The sequence below is a fragment of the Alosa pseudoharengus genome, unplaced genomic scaffold, assembly GCF_046254945.1.
Source record: "Alosa pseudoharengus isolate Yale_2024_CS ecotype anadromous, Long Island Sound unplaced genomic scaffold, YU_APseudo_1.1 YU_APseudo_1.1_scf_12, whole genome shotgun sequence".
Classification (NCBI taxonomy): Eukaryota; Metazoa; Chordata; class Actinopteri; order Clupeiformes; family Clupeidae; genus Alosa; species Alosa pseudoharengus.
The window spans coordinates 21,760,831-21,780,647 of NW_027468587.1; the positions used below are offsets into that span (position 1 = coordinate 21,760,831).

A 19,817-nucleotide genomic window follows, 5' to 3' on the forward strand; every position below is an offset into this window, starting at 1 on the left:
TAATCCCCAGGGTAAGCCTGTTCATGTGGTGAAAACATATCATTGGTTGGCTGAAAGGAAATAAAATGTGTTTGATATAAGCTATGTCTGTGCATTTGTGTCTATGAACACATAATTAATTGTACACAATTCATATAAGGATGTAGGCTGCCGAACTCTGGATTTCTTGAGCCATGGTAGACAGTTGTTTTACTGTTGATGTAAGACAATCTGAAACCCACACACGTAAAGATAATGACCACTGGTTGAGTCTATGAAGTCACTGACAAAAATAACATTTCCATAACACTTAATTCACTACAGCCAGGCACACAAAATCAAAGTCAAAATGGCAACACATAGGAGTAGGTAAAACTATGCATTCTTGAAACTGCGGGCCCACAACACAACAATTAAATGTAGTAGGCCTAAAATGCGGTATTCCAAAACGGCTAGATATTCTTGATATTTGTTTTTATTACGACAAAATTACACAGCATTACAACGTGTCCAGTCTGAACAAGCAGAGCAGAGACCACAGGCAGGTTGTACCATTTCAGAGGAAAGGGCGAGTATACCCTTTTGATTTTCAGGATTTCTTTGTATTTATTTGTTTTGGTGGAAAGGTCAGTAACATTTTGATGAATTATTTTCTTCAATTATTTCACAATAATATGAACACGATATTAGTACAGGTGAAGGAATCGACAACTCTTCATGCTAACGTGAAGACCCCATCATGACATATGGTATGGTCGATTGAGGAGGCCGAGTTAGGACCGTCCGTGTGAGTAACATACCATCAGCTGTTGTGCCGCTGAGTTAGGATCACCCCATTCCCCTGGAAGTTTTTCCGATTCCACCACCCCGTCACACCGAGGAAAACTGCCCTCGGTTACGGGAGAATTATTGTCTATATCGGACATACAGTATCGTTTCCCTCCCTGTGACTACTTTTATTTAATTTGTGTATTTTGACGAACCATTTTTTTGCAACACCGGCTATTTTCGCCCTCTTTTCATCTCCAGCGCTTTCCATTTTAGAGGCAGGGGAAGACTTGGTGTCCTGAGCAATTGGAGTGACTAAACCAAGTTTTTCCCCTGCATTGCAAGAGGAATGAATAGCTACACGAGCTGAGAGAGAGGAGGAAGACACTACACGCGTATGGTTGAATGATCGACATGGAATGCAACAATCTGATCAACGATTTGGGAGAAAATGGGTTGCCTTCAGCTACACGTGAGTCTTTAAAACGTGTCGCATTTGATTTCACTTCGGCGTGGGGTGTCGGCGAGAGCTTTGGTTTGGTTTGGGTTTTTTGACCGGGCTCAATTGTTGGTAACCTCTTTACGCAAGAGAGACTGCATTCACGGGTGTTGTATTTCAGCCAATTGAAATTACGTGGAAAATGTTACATTCTCACTCACTCACATCTGAGTTAGTTTGTTAAGTGAATGTCAAGTCATTACATTCGTCGAAGTCATCCAGGAATCGTAGACCAACCATCAACAGATGTGATAGCCTATGTCCTCACGTGGTTGGTGTTATAGCTTAGATTTCACACCATTTATATTAATTAATGGTAAAGCTTATGCGGATTTTAAACGGCTGCTGACATGGGTAGGCTGATGTTCAAGTTGTGCTACAATGTTGCAATGCTGAAAACAAGCTTGTGTGTGTGTGTGTGTGTGTGTGTGTGTGTGTGTGTGTGCGTGTGCGTGTGTGTGCGTGTGTGTATGAAGTGTTGCCCATGCACTATGGATTAAAAAGGAAATGTTACAATGGGCCAGTGGGAACAAAACACAGCTGTGTTGGCCTGTATTATTTACAACGTTAGCGTGGATCATCATCACAACAGGCAGCAATGAACTCCCATTGTATATGGCGTGCCACATCACTTAAAGCAAATTATTAAAATTGTGTGGTGTTTACGCATAATGCTGAGGCCACCCTTCCGCCCCCCTTCTTCTCCACATAGGGTTTATTATCCATGTTTTGATCCCTTTGGCTGAAAGCTTCCACATCCAACCGCAACTATAGTCTATAGACTTACACATTTCATATGTCTTAAGTCGAATTGAGTTTAGATGAGTTGCAGCTGATCCATCAGTTTTGTCACTACTTTGTCACTACTTTTTTAGAAGATGTCATTCATAGACCATGCGCTTTATTGAGTCTGAAAACAGATGGAATGAGTATTCGACCAGTGGCTGACCATGAGATAATCCTGGCCCCGCCTCCTCCTCGGTTCATGTTTGACATGCGGTAGGTCTGATATCGTGGTTGTTGCCCGCGGATCCACGCGTGAAAAAAATAAATGCCGTCATCAATATAACGTGACTAGAGCCCGAACGATATGGGATTTTAAAGACTGATACCAGTATTGATATTTGAGGATATGGTAGCCTACTTTTCATTTTTAACAAACACAATGTAAAAAATCCCTAATATTTGGCATATTAAACACGTTGGAGGTAAGGCCTAACCAAAGATTCTAGAGCGGAGCTGTTCAAGAATATTTGGGCCTAACTATCTGGTAGCTGAGAGGCTCTGATGCAATAGATTATGAAATAATTGTTATGAAGTAATGTCTCCTTTTGGAACCTCACACCATTGCCACACCAGCCTATGTGTCATATTCTACCACTGTGCTTATAGTGACACGTTTCAGTGTGCATCCTATTACCTCAGGCAAGACCTTCCTTTAGAGGCTATAGCCTATTTGACAATAAGCTAGAAACTGATCAAATGATGTATGTATGTCTTCTGAACCCTACTTTGCAGACACAAACAGCACTGAGTTGTGATACTTATGGAAATGTGCATGGAGTGGTGTGGACTCAGGAGGCACTCTTGCTGCTGTACGTAGAATCATGTTCATTGCCCACCTTCCTCTCTGCGGTATCCACCATGGCACCTCTTGTTGCACTACGGGTGTTTAGAGCTAATATGACTGCATGTTTACCTGCAGTAATCAGTTAGCTGTACTACACTGCAGTTGCCAAGAGATGTACTATCATCCACAAACATGGAGCACATCCTGGCATTCCCCAGCCTCTGAATTTCTAAGCTCTGAATGTGTGTCTTTGACAACATGAACGCTTTTACAGTTGGCACAGTTAGGCGGTAGTCATGATCACCGTTGACCAGATGCTGATATGTTATCAGAGGTTAGTCAAGTAATGCTCTTCAGAGGTCTAAGTCTGGCTTTACTGCCAAGTTTGTTTACCTTGCGCTGTTGAACAGCTTTTTCATTAGTTGTGATGGTATCAATTGAGACAAAAGGTCTAAGGAAAAGTCACTGACTGCTTGAAGAGATTTCTGTTCTGGGCCTTTATTTGTCTGGGCCACAGCATGCCCTCTTCAGACTGACTTTTACCGCTTTTACAAAGTCCTGTCCTGTTGTGGAATTTAAAGCAAGTCATTCAGAAGAGGAAAAAGATATCCCCAGATCACCATCTCCTCAGCACGGTGTGTGTTGACCCACACCCCACTCTGTAAACAGAGGGTTGCAGCACGAGGCCTCCTCCGCCGACAACAGAAGATTGGGCTTCCTTCCTCTGTCCTGGGGGGGCCGACTGGGTGGGTTGTTTTGGCTCCAGGTTCCCCCTGGAGGACAACGGAACCCCACCCTGGCGGTGGGAAACATTGCGGTGGAAGCCTCCTCCTGTGATGGCACCCCACAATAAAAACACACCTACAAGGCAAGGGCAATTGGCATGATCTCACTGGACAGGAAGGTCTGACTCCAGCACTGCGCTACGGCCCAAACATTTGTGACCACGGGGGGTAAAGATTGGACAAACTCTCTTCTTGCATATTTGTTAATTAGCTAGTTTCTTCCAAGGCATGCACAGTTCAATACAGTATGATCAGAATCCTGCAGACGTGGGTATCGATTAGAAAAAGTACGGACCTCCTACTGCCACCTCCAATTACACCGCAAACCAACCGCTCATGAAACAAGAGCAGTTCACATGTAAGTCTGTGGAGTAACAGTGCGGATGGTAATTTGCTTCGTGTTGACTTTGTCATCACGCGCAGAAGAACACATATCATACTTCTTATGATTAACAACACTGGCTAGAATGCAGGACGACCTGTACAACATGTACATGTGTCATTTTAAGAAGAGTATTGATTTGGACCATTTTTGGGCATAGCTTTTTTCCAGTGTCATGGGATAGGCATGTTCATGCATGCAATGTTGAGTTTCACTTTGTGGTTGAGATCGACTGAGCAATTAACACCTTCTGATTCTCCAGTAGCTGACTCTCATAAGGGCATGTCAGCATTTTGTCATGTGATTCATTATAGTGTGACGGAACAAGAGCGTCAACTCTGGGTCAAGAGAGTCAAGTTTGGGAACTTTTATTCACAAATCTCAAGTATGAGGAGACGTGTTTGTCCAGCTCCAGAGTATTTGAAAAAATTCATTTTGGGTTTCTAAATCAATCTTTAGTATTTATTCACCAAGCCACTCTCTCTATTTAGTTTGTGTCCTTAACATTTGACCTTAGATGTTTTGTTTCTTGTAAGAGGGCCTACTGTTCTTTGCATGCTGTTCCTGTATAAGAATGGATGCTTGGTTTTCTCTGGTCCATAGAGAAACATGAAGTGGCTAAGAATGAGCTCTTCAGACAATGGTGACAGTGACTCAGTGGCATGCTCCTTTGTCACACAGAAGAGCACAACCTCTTCTTAAAGCAGCAAGACTTTTTTTGGGTCAAAGTAGTTCAACGTGTCCACTCTCCTCAAGAATAAACCTCAGCTCATGCGGTTCTAAATGGAGCAGGGCCCGCTATCAAAAGAAATGCTAATCCACCGCGTGTGGGGTTTTTTGTCTTTTTAAATTGGAATTTCATCGTCTGTTTAATAGTGGAGAAGATAAACCTCTATCTCCGCTCTCCCGCTCCCGTTCTGAGGTTTTCTCTCGGCTTTTGTGCTGGCCGAGTGGCGCTGTCGAAATGTGCTCGTTCAGGACTTTCTGAAGAACATCTTCTAAGCCTCCTTTTGTGTGGACCTTCAGGCACAAGGCACTCAGATGTTAGTAGTTGAGTTTGGGCCACATCTGCCCCAGATCAAGGCCTAATCTGTCCATTCAGAATTCATTTGTGCTGCCATTCCCCCCTTGGCTTCTCTACCACTCTCTCCACAAGCCCATAAATCTACACTTGGTGACTGCGACCAATCAATAAAGCATTTTTTTTTAAATCTATCCACTCCACCCCCCCCCCCCCCTTTATTCTCTAGTCATCCTGCGCAAGAGGTTTGTTGAAATGAGTTCTCAGTCCTTGAAGATGAGATATGATGGAGGGGAAAATCTGATTTGGGAAGCATAGGGATGTGTGTAATTGAATTTCATTGCTTATCAAAATGGCTTTTTCTGAAATGAATATAAGAAAGTGGCGTTGCCACGTGGAAACGGGAGGAGTAACTCTCCTCAGTCCATTTTGACACAGTGGAATGCTGAAGATTAGATCGGTGTACTATACTCTGCTACTCTCCAGTGCTACTTGGCTTTAAACAGAAGGCCAGTTGAAAGGTCAGTGCACAGTTTTCAGAAGGTGGGCACTTTGCAGCACAGGTGTGTTGCTAATACCAACCTTAGTTATGCATGGCCCAGGTGATGATCAGAAACATCAGTAATGAGTCTCACCTTTTAAACCCACCGAGGAACATGATCGCATCGGGGCCCAGCTTCAGCTTTTAGTGGAAACTGCTTATTGACTTTTCATACCAGTTTGCATTGATCAGGCCGCCTCGGTGAGATCGATACATTTGTCCTGAATAAACGGCATGATTTCCATCCTGGTGAGGCCATATTGGTGAGGGCTTTTAGCCAGACTGATGAGGGCCTTTAGCGGGACTGGTGAGGGTCTTTAGCCGGACTGGTTAGCTGCTGGTTGTCTGGTGATTGAGCGGAGAAGTGAGTGGAGCAAGGCGCTATGTCACCTTCGCCTGTCTGAGCACGTCTGTCAGTGGGAACGTAGAACGATAGGAAACAGACTGACTGCCTGCTCTGTGTGTTTGTGTGTGTGTGTGTGTGGGGAGGTAGTCATGCGTGGCGGGGCGTTGTGTAACAAAGCGAAGCCTCACCACCCACCCCTGCCCAACCCTGTGATGACCATGGAACAATATCACTCGGCTGCCTAGCTCCAGACCAAGGAGCAGTTGCATAACCATCAGAGAATGTGAGCAAGCCTCCCTGTTTTTTTCCCCTTTTCTTTTTTTTTGGTGTGGGGTTTGAGTAAGGGGGGGTCAGGGGGGTTGGTGGCAACATTAGTGGCTTTGTAAGGTGGCACTGGGCAGGAACCCAAGGTCTTCCAAGATATGCACTCCTGAAAGGCACACTGTTCCACACCGCTAATGAGTGAGAGAGGGGAGAAGGGAGAAAGAAAGATCATGGCTCTCCTACATCTAGAGAGACAGTTATCTCATGCTGTGTGTGTGTGTGTGTGTGTGTGTGTGTGTGTGTGTGTGTGTGTGTGTGTGTGTGTCTCTGTGTGTGAAGTATGCCACCAGACTAGGCATGGGCAGTTCGCGACTGATTCGGTCAGAAAGAACGAATCCCGAATGTGAATGACGAGAACTGATTATTTTTTAACATACAAAAATATGGTCATGTAATAAAAGATACTAATAAATAGAGCTTCATCTCCCTCGACTATATATCGCAATTTTGAGTCTAAAACGTGAATGAGAGTACTACCGCGTTGCCATGGGTAAACAAATGATAGGCCTGGCTTTACTTACGTGCCTCCCTGCCCGCGCTAGAACTTGGATTTGATTCTTACTGCATTCCATTCAGTATATTTATTAAAAAAGGCGCGTATGTGCTTAATATTATGCTTGATATTTACATAAATGATGTAACAGACCATATGACAACCAGATACGGCGTTCTAAAGGATAATTGACTTAAGACAACCGAGACGATGTTCTAAAGCATATTTTGACTTAGGGAATTGAAGGAACTGAAAGAACGAATCAAACGAACGATTTGTGAAGGTGAAGGGAACTGAAAGAACTGATTCCCGGAATAGAATCATTTGGCCCATGCCTACACCAGACCTCAAGGCTATCTTGCATCTCTGGCTAGCTCAGTGTAGACAAGGTAAGGTTACTAACAGCTTGATAATGTGTAAGCATATGTGTTCATGCGCTGAATGTTTCACTGAGTCTGTCTTCTGGGTAACAGCTGCTAAAGTGTGGAACGCACAACATTGATTCCCATATCAAAACATTCCATGAAAGAAATGAGTATTGTGGGGTTTTATGTAACGAGATTCCAGTTTGGGAATAAAGGAATCCTTCTGGAGCAATTGAATTTGGGATCAGAATAAAAAAAATATTATCAATGTCGCTACTGTGAGAAAGCGAGCCGTATAGAACTGAGAAGCTCAGAAGAGCTTTAATCTCAGAGGTCTTCATTGCGCCTCTAATCTCATTTTTTTCCTGCATGAGTTTCTCTGTTGACAACCCAAGCAAACGTTTCTGAGTAATCCAGTTATATCCATATGCAGTGTGTCAGCTTCAGAACATGTCGCTAATCAAGTAGCCTACAATTTTATTAATCAAATAGACTAAGGCTATATTAATGTGACTAAATTAATCTGTTTTAGCTTTAAGAGGGAAAACGTTGACATTGCAGAAGGATTACAGAAACATAAAATCCTGTCAGTCTCTTTTTGTCAGATAGTGTATTTGATATGTAAGGTGCTGCAACCAAATCCTCTGTGAATGTGCACTTATTTTTCATAAGAAAACAGTGGGCAAGGTAATTCTGATATTTGCTTTCTGGTTGCTCTGTCAAGCCTCTGGTGTTCCAGAAATAACAGAAAAAGACAGACACATGAGGAGCAGGTTAGCTTTGCCTGCTTCAGAGTCCCCCATGGTCCTCTGGTGTGGCTGTGCTCTGTGATTGTGCACATGCGAGGAGAATGCGAGGGACTAAAATGTGAAGTATTCCTTTAATGAGCTGAACCCCCGTCCTGTGGTGGCCGGAAGCGACGGAAAGAACGCTGCGAGCTGCGTACGATGGAGTGGAGCGAGGAGCCTCGAGGCCCTTAGGGCTGCGCTCACATGCAGATAGCATCACGTCAGCACTGGACTCCTATGTGGAGCCCAGATGGTGTAAATCACAAAACACCATGGAGAGATGCTCCGGCCTCTCTCTCTCTCTCCTCTCTCTCCTATCTTTCTTTCTTTCTTTCTTTCTTTCTTTCTTTCTTTCTCTCTCTTTCTCTCTCTCTCCCTCCCCCTCTCTTTCTTTCATTCTCTTGCTGTCTTCCCCCACGCTCTGTCTCCTTTCTCTGAAGTAAACATAGAGGGTCAAGTTTAAAGAGCATGTATGAGGAGTAGAGAAACAGGAGGTTAAAGGGAAAGATTGGGACCCAAACTAAAAAACTAAAAGAGAATACATGTCCTGTCTTGAGTAAACATAGTGCTGTTCACTGCTTTCACTGCCCTGTTAGTTTGAGCATCACTCAAACTCAAGCATCACTCATTACGTGATAATTGGTTTGCAGTGTTTCAAATGCATTAATCACAGCAATGGTTCCTACATTTCAACCAAGTTACTTGTCTGTTAAGATAAGCCATAAGTAATAGCTATAATCTTTGTGAGGCAAGAACATTCTGAACACGTGATCGTTCATATTCGGCGTCTGAGCAAATGTTAATTATCATTCCAGACTTGGTTTAGCCCCAGAGCACCTTTCAAATCTGACCCTGACATCCCGTTTGGTTAATGAAGAATTATAATTTTTGCTCCATCTCTGGTCAATTCATTACGCCCTTACACCTCCAACCTACAGCGCGCAGTAAAGACTTCTAAAGTAAAGGCAGTAAAGACTTACTGACTCCTCTTGGGATTGCAGGTCAATCAATGACAGTGACTGTGTAGAATTCCTTATTTGATTAGTTAGTATATAAAGTGACACCCAGATGACCACCACTACTGAAAATTCGGTAATCATGTGTACAACTTGCATGTCACTGTGGGACATGTCTAATTTTTGGTGAAGTACTTTCATACATAGGAATGTCTAGCCTGTTTATCCTGTAGCCATTTTGTCCACAATTAGTTGACTGCTGCACCAGCTAGTGATTTTAATAGTTGACTAGTTCATGAAACCCCTAGGTTGTAGCTTTTCTAGGGGGGAATGGGGTGACGCCCTAAATGTTAATTTGTTACTTAAAGAACAGTAATTATACACATTTAAGGATGGCTAGTGATCCATAACATTAGTAATTAGTCACGGCTGTTTAAGATCCCTGAAATGCATAAGAAAAGGATTTGTGGGAAGCCCAGTTAAGCTTTCCAGGACGGACATGGTGAGTTTGCGAAGTTCCAAAGCATCCTCTCAGGGCTACATTGATTCCTGTGCTCTTTTCTCTTTGAATTGAAACATGCTAAAAGATGCACAGGCCTCTTTACCTCCTAGCTCAATAAACATTTAGACACTTCCGCAAACATTTTGCCAAGCCTACCCATAAGCTGTGTCCCAGCTTGTCGCCTCACACTTGCAAAGATAAGATAACCCACCCATTTAAAGAGGGTTTGTTTCTGCTACAGATCAGCCACAATTAAGTGCTACTGGAAAGTACGGAAGGGTGCAGGTAATTTAAGTCGATCAATACTTTAATTAAACCTTTCTCTTCGAGCCAATTTATTTTGTACAAATAAGAGCAATGGTGCCATATCCATTTAGACCACTAAAACGGTAGCTGGGTGCCCCAGATATGATGTGTCGGACAGCATACGGCTACTTTGGCTGTGCTGTGAGTGTTTGGGATTACACTAAAACACTTGCTGAACACTGGGGCCACATGCTGCCTCACGGCTGCCCACGCCCTCTCAAATCCTAAGAAAGCCAGAAAAGCATTCGTCAGCTGTTTACAAAGCTCCTTTCCACCCTCGCTCTCAGTCTTTCGCTGTGGTAAACTCTCCCTCTTTTCTCTTTCTCTCTCTCTCTTTCTTTCTTTCTTTCTTTCTTTCTTTCTTTCTTTCTTTCTTTCTTTATTTCTTTATTTCTTTCGCTCTCTCTCTCTCTCCCTATTTCTACCTTTCTTGCTGTGCCTCACCCTCTTTACTTCTCTTTCTCAGTGGCTCTTTCCTCTCTATCTATCCATTTGTTTGTCTCTCTCCCCCTCTCTCTCTCTCCCTCTCTCTCCCTGTCTATCTGTCTTACTCTCCTTTTCATGCTCCATCCTCTGCCATGTGTCCTCTCCCTCTGAGGTCTGTGCAGCCTCACTGCCTGTCCGTCCCATGCTCATGTTGTCATAGCCCCGGCCTAATTTTAGGCACTGACAGCTGCACCCCCCCAGTTTCCACTTGCTGGCTCACGCATGGGTTAATGAGGAAGCAGGGATTTCACATGCCCTGCTGTCCTGGAGGCTGCTGAGCCCACAGTGCCTGGAGCCCAGAAAAAGTAGACATGGCACCAGACGTAGGGACAGTCAGCAGACCCATCACCTGATATAGGGCCGAATGTGGTGGTGGTGGTGGCAAAGGACCGAGGCATTGTTCCTTTGTTTTGATTTTTTTACAGAATAAAGCACATATCATAATACTAGTAAATAACCAGTTTGAGAAATCACTGCATAAGTGGTATGGCCGTCTTTTTGAATGAGCATTACCGCTTTTTAAGCCTTTGTGGCTGACAGAACTCAATCTGAAAGGTTGGGGGAAATGGCTTAGAGTGAGATTTTATACTATCCTCCTGAAAGACCCCAATTCCATCCCATTTGACACTGCAGACAAGGAGCGCACAAAGGCGGCAGCCATTTTGAATATTTGTTTTGACTCGGTGGAGTCACACTGGAGGAGCCTTTAAAAAGCTCTCAGCCGAGACTTCAACAGGGGCGTGATGACCGCAGCGCTGCAGCACTTCCGCTGGTTTGAGGAGAATAGAATGTGTGTGTGTGTGTGTGGTACCCATAATTAGACCCTGTGCTTGCTTGTGCACGGGATGTCCCACGTAGACAAACAGGAGGAGCAAGGCTAGTCTGCCTGTGCAGAAATTACACGTTAGGTGAGCAAATCACAACTGCTCTGAGAACCTGTTGTTTCCATGTGATTCTGCTGGACTGGTAAGCTTTGATCAGTTCAATGTGCAGCATTCTGAATTCCATGCCTTGTATTTGTTCAAAGCAATACGGACACATTTTCAATTTTTTGATAAGAACAACAGCAGATGTCTTATTTATAGGAATAGTGTCGTGTTGCATTTGTGATGGGCAAATGCTGGGTGCAATGTCTTGGAATGGAATGGAATTATATTTTGGGAAAGGAGTAGAGGCCTTTTTTGGGAACTGTGGTGTAGGAAAATTGAGGAGTGCATGAAGTCTGTGATTTCACTGGCTTGGTGGCAAGTCACAGCTGCATTCAAGTCTTCCCCCAAGGGCCATTTGCAGATTTATGGCTTATGGAGCCAAACATTTTTGTGTTTTGTTCCTCTGCTCAGCAGTTTACATAGAGAGGCTAGGTGAGCTCATATAGCTACCAGCCAACCTCTGCTTGGTATATGTGTGTCAACCCTGAATAATTCATATCAAGGTCACTATAAATAGCATCAAAAGCAAAGCAAGTGTCATTGCCCTCATCCACATTTAGGTTGCGCCCCCTGTGGAACCCCGTCATGTGACATTGGAATTGTGACTCTTCGGTCTCCTTAGGAGCATGGGAAAGATTTGGAGAAGCAGGTAAAGGCTGGTTATTAGTGTGTCACGCAGAAGGAAGGCGGCTGCTGTTTGATTGCCAGGGGTGACGGTCCATTTGGTGACACAACGCTGAGTTATGAATGGTATGCCACTGCAGGCGGTTATTCCCCTGCATCCCCTGACCTGCCTCCGCCCCCACATACATGCCCCACTCCCCGAGTCATGCTGTCATTTAGGGTGGCTGCCCATGGTGTGCATGTCATTTTCTATAGCACTCAGACTAGCATCTCATTACAGGAGAGACAGAGACCACGTGCGTGCGTGCGTGCGTGCGTGCATGCGTGTGTGCATGAGTGAACCCTTCGAGACCTACTGCTCTCTCACATTAGCACTACATTCACATAGCACCTTTGAAGTGCAAAGCAGTTTGTTTGTTTGTTTATTTATTTGTTTGAGTATTCATTTATTGTTAATTTAAGGAGGCAGGCCCGGCATGGCAAACACTAATACTTGTCAGTCTGAATCGAATTGCCTAATGAGCCTAAAGGATAAGTCTCCCCTGATGGTTGCATGGGTTTATTACCTCCGCCAAGGAGGTTATGTTTTCAGTGCAGCTTTTCTGTTTACTTGCGTTTACATTTGTTCATTGAGCAGACGTTTTTTCTCCAAAGCGACTTACAAAATGAGGATTAACATTCAAGCTACATTGCAAAGGACACTTGTTTACTTATTTGTTCGCCAGCACAAAAAGCACCTGCCCAATTTTCACTAAACCTTTTTGGAAACTTGGTGTAGGAGGAAAACCCATTACATTTTGGAGCGAATCTAACTCACGGGGCGCTTCCTAATTTAGTTCCACATTCGCTAACGCTGTGAGGCATTTGGCCTGTGTAGAAGAGTGTGCTCTCTCAGTGCTTTTTAATGATCCAGAAATGAGAGAGGCCTCACCCACTCATCCCACAGTAGTCTCCATCCACAGGCCTACGCCTTGCCTAACGGCCCCGTCGACCAGCTCCTTCTCCTGGGAGAGAGTGAGTAGGTGGATGCCCTGAGGTGTCAGGTTGCTGGGAGAGAAAACTGCTGATGGTGGCCTCAGCTGTGCTGCTGGGTCTCTGTGAGTCGGGCCTGTGGGTCTGGAGTCACACACCAGGCATTTCACACCTCTCTCTTCTCGTCTATGCTCCAGTTCTCTCCTCTCTTCTCTCTATCTTTCTTTCTCTCCTTCTTTCTTTCTTTCTCTTTCTTTCTTTCTTTCTTCTTTCTTTCTTTCTTTCTTTCTTTCTTTCTCGCTCTCCTGTTCTGACAGCAGATTAGCAGATTTTGCTTCTGAACCTTTGAGTTTGCCCGTCAGCTCATCGTTCCTACAATGGAGTATATGCTGTAATGTTTTGGCACAGTGCTGCTTTGTTGAGGAGTTAATGATATCACTGTGATTCACATCCTTCTTACCAGCATGGAAAAACAAGCCTAACAACAGGCCATATTCTGATTGATGATTGGAGGTTTTGAACTTTCATCTGAACGCCCTCACATGTATGCACACACACCCCTAACCTACCCATGCACAGTCACACACACACACATACACACACACACACACACACACAAACACTCTTCTCTTCTCTTCTCTTCTCTCTCTATCTCTCTATCTCTCTATCTCTCTATCTATCTCTATCTATCTCTCTCTCTCTCTCTCTCTCTCTCTCTCTCTCTTTCTCTCTCACACACACACACACACTCACAAAGGGAGGCCTAAGCATTCTCATACTCATACCCTGGCAGGCATGGCTTGGTGTTTACACTAGTCCTCCAGTGTGTCTGTGCCTCCCACGGCCCTCCCCTCTCCTCTCCTTTCCTCGCTCAGGGCGCCCCTGATGCTTACATCACCCATTCCAGGGTGACTGTCCATGTGCAGAGAGGGGTGTAGGGTGAAAAAGGGGGCGCTGGATGAGGTCATTCATCATCTCACCCCACCCCCACCCCCACCTCCTGCTCGAGCCCTGCCAAAATGAGATGCACGTCTATTCTCCCATGAGCTCCCAGTTCCTCTTCTCTTTTTGTGTCCCTCTGTTCCACGCTCTCTCTGCCCTCTTTGATTTCACAGCCAGCCCTCTGTGTAGTTGTCTTCGCTTCCCTGTCTGTCCTTTCCATTTTCATAGCGACCTGTTCTGGGTGTGTGTTTTGTGTCTTTGGTTTTAGCCCACTGTTCCCCAGCTTGGGGTGCTGTTGATGATGAGGTACGGTGGTGAGGTATGCACCTGTGCCCTTCTTTACCAGCGATACATGCAGAGCCTTGCATTTGTGCTGGTGTGACACGTGAAGGAGTAATTCTGCAGTCTTTATTTTGGTGTTAAAGTGGAGTGGATGTGTTCAGGAGTGCTGCTGTTTGCTTGTTACATTATTCATTCCTTCATAATTGCACTTCTTCAGTAGGCAGCCCCAGAATCTAGGACATCACATGGGCCAGTGAAACGATTAGTCAACAACAAATGCCTTGTGACTATCATGCCACAATACATAATCAACGACAAATCAACATATGTCAACGAAAGAAACTATATTGCTGCTTTTTTTTGTTGTTGCTGCTATAGGTCTTATGTAAGACATGACATAACCCAATGTTTTTTTACTTGGAGTTGATATTTAATTACACTGTCTTGTTTTTATCAAATAATAATTATTGAATCTAAATTCTAATATCTACTTTTGTATAGGTACGTATATTATGTCTTAAGTTTTGATCCGTCTTGATTTGGTAGGACAACAGAGGTGTGCTTGTCTCCCTGGTGTTGTCATACCTCCGTACCTCAGGTAGCCAGACAGGACGGATCACCTTGCCAATCAGCCAATCAGTTGTCAGTCGTGGTTGAGAACTGAAATGCCTTTCGTTCTTACGGTTGGGACACACCTGAGGAGTAGTCACTTCTCAATGCCTGATATGATCTGTGTTTTGATCCCTTTAAAACAACTCATGCACCTCATGCGAGGCGTTCAACAACAACATTATCAAAAGGTGTGGACTGAATTGTGAAAGTCTTGATAATCAGTAAGTAATTATGGTAGCATTTAAATCTCTAATAGTCCAGCCCATCTACAGAAATCACTTTTACCAAATCAATACACCTAATCCTAAATTACAGTTCAGCAACATTGCAACAGATGGAAGATAGTCTAGAATGTAAAGTGTGATTGCAATGACTGAATATTTCAGAGAAGTGCTGTGACTGTTGCCCTACATTACTCACATGAGTGGCGAGAGCTCCACTGTGTTCAACAAATGTTTAGTGTGGAGTTTCGGAAGTAACACTGCTTTTTGCTCAGATTTCAGCAGTCCTTTCTCTGTGGAAAATGCCTTGGGATTGTGTCTGCTCGGACAATGGCCCTCAGTGGCCCATGAGAAGGAGAGAGGGAGGGAAGAAAAAAAGAGAGAAAGAGAATGAGCGCTGAATGTGAGATTTATGGCCACTAGACGCCTATTTCTGGGCCGGTCGGTCTGCCTTTCAGCACAAAGGCTGAGGTTCTGGTCTCCCAATGTCAGAAAGCTCTCAAGATGACGGTCAATCTTACGGTTCTTTGCTCACCATAAATAGTGCTGTCTTGTGGAAGCATGCAAGATGGTTTTAGTCTAAATACATGAGATGCAAAAGTTCTATACAGGAGATAACGGCAAAGTTTAATTTAGCTGACAGCACTTGGGAGCTCCATGACTTGTTGAAATTTATATAGAGAAATGTATATGGTTTTCTCTCCACTTGACCCTTCATTTATATCATCTGTGTTATTGTGGCTTGTGTTGACACACACACAAACACACAAACAAAAAAACAAAAACAAACAACCACAGACAGAGAGGGAGAGAGATACAGACACCGTCCCATGGTCAGCAATGAAGTGTGATCCCAACAGGCAGTCACTGCAGTCTGCAGATGTTTGCATACCGCAGATTCCTGATGCCCTCTCTGACACCCTTTAGTTGCTCAGTCTGACCCCCTTGCTCCTCTGTCTGTCTGTGTGAATTTGTTTGCTGGGCAGCCAACCAGTCACCCTCACAGATAACATAGTAAGAATATCCCCAGTAGTAGCAGCCAATGAAATAGCTCTGAGACCGACCTTGATGTAGGGTCCTCAGCTGACTAAGTATATAAGTATATATACTCTTTTGATCCCGTGAGGGAAATTTGGTCTCTGCATTTATCCAAATCCGTGAATTAGTGAAACACACTCGGCACACAGTGAACACACAGTGAGGTGAAGCACACACTAATCCCGGTCCAGTGAGCTGCCTGCAACAACAGCGGCGCTCGGGGAACAGTGAGGGGTTAGGTGCCTTGCTCAAGGACACTGCCGTGCCTACTGGTCGGGGTTCGAACCGGCAACCCTCCGGTTACAAGTCCCCTTTTGCCTGATCCATATAGCATCGCAAGTTATTTCTTTCTTAGAAGCACATTGTTTGTTCAGTGTGTTGTACTTTAAGTTCAGCAAATCTGCAAAGTTAGCTACAAACACCTGAGCATAGTTTTGAGGTTTTGATAACCCGCTCTGCCTTTTCTCTCTAATTCATTCTTTGTCTCTCTAGTTGATGGCTCTGTCTCTCTAATTTGTTAGCTGTGCTAATTTGTTTTTTTCATATCAGCTTGCCTCCTCCATATTGTGGGACTTGATTGTCCTGATTCTCAGCACATTTCCAACGATTATGAAAACGTCACAATTAAAATATAATGATTATTTTGCTGCATTACGTTTTTGTTTTGTCTTGAGTTATAAATCCAGTAGAGTTGTTTACAGTGTTACCTGTTATATACATGATCTTTTTGTCAGTTGAAATATATTTAAAATTCAATTTAATTTAGTTATCCCCTTAAGTTTAGAAAATGGATGATGTTTCCAAAATCATTCTGTAATCGTGTTAAAGAATCGTGATATTAATGTTGACCATGACATGACTTTTGCCATAATCGAGCAGCCACACAAGGCACCATTGAGATTTGTCCCACTTTAGGTAATGTGTTGCTAAAAATAAGACGTCTGTTGGTAGCATTCAAACACTACAATGCTTCTGTTCTATTGGTCTCTCTATCTTAATGGCAGACAGTACCATGATGTGTTGAATGCTGCTTATGAATGTCTGGCACACGTTCAATTGCCTCGGAAGCCCTAATAATAGTCCCGAAAGAAATAAAGGAAGACCCCACCATGGTTCTCATGGACGCCAATGAGCCAAATCTAATCATTGGTTGCTAAATGCTGTGTGAAACTGAACATATCTGACCGTGTAGGTCACTGTGGGGGCTTTTACACAAAAAAGTGTCTTTCTCGGTTTTTCTTACTGGATTTGATTCTGGAAAGCAACTTTGCTAATAATTTTACATTAGCTCTCAACTGGCACATGTTCATTAAAACAATGCAGTTATTGTGAATAAAGGTTAATTTTAAACAAATCAGGTGTGGTTTAAATGCAAACTTGGTCAACTTGCTCTCATTGATTCCTTATCTCTTGTCTCTCTAACTGCTCACAGTATATCTTAGAGTGGAAGTAGAGTGTTCATTTGGTCATAGGTCACAGTTGTGTGTCTGAGCTATGTGTCCCAGAAAAGCTCACTGTGTGTTACTGAAGGGACACTGAAATCAGAGCAGCAAAATTGAGTCACTTTTGGACAGAAAGGTTGTTCAGGGTAGTTTTGAATTGTGTGCTATGAGGAGCGGGACTTTTGAGAGGGGCGGGAAGTGAGATTCTCATTACAGAATCATCATTGTAATGATGTCAATTTTGCCTATTCAGAAAGCTCCTGGTCACATGTTTTATTGATGAATATTATTGAAATATATACATTTCTTTTCCTCCTCCGGTTAGCTGCTGCAGGTGAAATGCACGCTGCTGTGTAGTGCATCTTCTGGGACTGGCATAAAATTGGTTCACCCTGCAGTAAGATTACACAGGTGATGAGGCAGACCTAACAAAAACAAATATTTTCTTTACATCGTTATCGGTCCTAGAGGGTAGGGTGGGCCCAAATCTCACTGGCATGGCACACGCCATGACTGCCAAGTATGAGTCATGAAGCCTGTATAACTGTACCCAGCCCTTCTCCTCCCCTATATTCACTTTAGTCCTCTCAGGGATAGTTTGTGTTTTTGTGCGTGCACAGAAATTGTCCAGACTGCCAGGGCCACCATTATGCCTGGCCGGCAGCTGAATAGACACTCTAAGGTGTAAACGTCTCAGCTGTCTCATCTCAGCTGGAGAAACAGGATGTGGTAGTGGCCCCCTGAGGAATGCTCAAGCTATCTGGGACAGAGTGTATGTGTGTGTGATTGTGTGTTCATGTGTGTTCATGTCTCTTCATGTCTCTCTCTCTCTCTCTCTCTCTCTCTCTCTCTCTCTCTCTCTCTCTCTCTCTCTCTCTCTCTCTCTCTCTCTCTCTCTCTCTCTCTCTCTCTCTCTCTCTCTCTCTCTCTCTCTCTCTCTCTCTCTCTCTCTCTGTGTGTGTGTATATGCAAGTGTGTGCGTGTGTGCGTGTGCGTGTGTGTGTGTGTGTGTCTCTGTGTATGAGTGTGCAAGTGTGTGTGTGTGTGTGTGTGTCTGTGTCTGTCTGTGTCTGTTGGAGCATTTGAGTGTGTGAGTGTGAGGTCAGGCCAGCAGCTTCTCACGGCCGCTCTCTCCCTCTGGATGTGCGGAGCTGTGCTCGTGTGCTGCTGTAGTGCGCTGTGTTCGTTCCATCTCAGGTGATCTTTGCTCAGTGCGTCACGAGGACCGCACACTGTTTGCCCAAGGACTCTGGTCCAGATGAGGTTCTTATCAGCAGTGGCTGACTGGTGATCACACTGGCTCTCTCTGTAGTCCCTGTCTGTGTAACCAGATGACCGGCCATAAACTTGCCTGTGTCTGGGGAAGTGCCAGCATGTTAAACTCATCCTTGTTTACTCGATATGTCTGTGAAGTAAGGCTGTTTTATTTTGTCAGCTCTGGCACTGGTTGTATTTGGTTATGTGTACTTTTTACATGGCTGCACACATAGAACTGCAGAGAGCAGCAAGTAGCATCAGAGTAGGCTGATGCAGACCGCAGTAGGGGTGCAAGCAAGACTTGACTCAGATGACTCAAGCGGCCTGCTGTCTCTCAAACAACACAGCCTGTCTGAAGTACTGCACACAATGTGTAATGCAGGCTCTGCCAAGCTTCTCTCTTTCCATTTGGCCAAATCAATACTTTCCTGCCCTGTGAAATCCTGGGCCACCAGCACAAACACCCTGTTCTAGTCGCCTGCCAAGTCACTCTAGAACCACTCAATATTATCGAAATGTCTGGAGTGGAGTCATTTCCCTAAAAGGTGTTCGTCCCGGGGGGTATGTGGCAGTGTTGCGCGGTCTGCCCGAAATTAAGCGGTCGCCCGCGGATGACCGCGGTCACCCGCGGTTATGAGTCATAAACAAAATATTTTAATGATATTCGGGTCATTTGCGGGCGGGTCAGTTAAAATTAATTAAATATATATTGTAATGATCTGAGCCTAGCTGTTGATGACTGTGCTCCCATGATGCTGTTCGTTAGATGTGTTATGTTGAATGTTAATGTTAACCATACAAGTTAACAATGATGTGCGTCCTGACTGTCGTGTTTATGTTTATAGTTGATTACAGTGTTCATAACCGGGTCTAACTAGTGTGTGTTTTAGATACAGCCTAAGATAGATGTTTAGTGCTGGAGCATAAGGGTCAGGTCTGGCCCGGAATTATGTGTTCGTGTGTTTTTGGTGCATAACCAATAAAGACCATTGAAAGACAACCTTGCAGAGTGTTACATTGGTGTCAGAAGTGGGATGCCGACCCCTACTGGACGGGAGGAGAAAGCTGCGACCGATACCCCGGCGATGATGAGTTTCCTGCCAAGACGGCTCTTCGACAGTGCGCTCGCCCATGGCCACCTGCTGGGCCCAGCAGACGGAGCCAGCCTGCAGCGTGACCGTAACGAAGAAACCCGCCCCCGGCCACAGGAGGAGACAAACCGGGCTAATGGCAGCATCCCGCCACTGGAACCCGCTCCACACGGGAGCGATGGAAATCGGCTGGTCCCCGGTGCGACGGCGGCAGAAGGGCGCTCCAACGCCAAATTGCCCCGCTACAATGGTGAAAGGCCGCTGGCGACATACCTGGTACAGGTCCGGCTGGCAGC

The 19,817-nt window shown here is 44.5% G+C and overlaps 1 protein-coding gene across 6 annotated transcripts in view; it reads left to right on the top strand.

Annotated features, from left to right (window-relative positions):
- The first annotated feature begins 800 nt into the window (after positions 1-800).
- map7d1a (MAP7 domain containing 1a) overlaps positions 801-19,817 on the top strand; it is a 61,144-nt gene continuing 42,127 nt past the window's right edge. For all 6 annotated transcript variants that reach the window (XM_076280470.1, XM_076280471.1, XM_076280473.1 and 3 more), the window contains exon 1: positions 801-1,219. In XM_076280470.1, the coding sequence (XP_076136585.1) occupies positions 1,153-1,219 (67 nt within the window). In that variant the 5' untranslated portion in view covers positions 801-1,152. The remainder of the gene's footprint in view (positions 1,220-19,817) is intronic.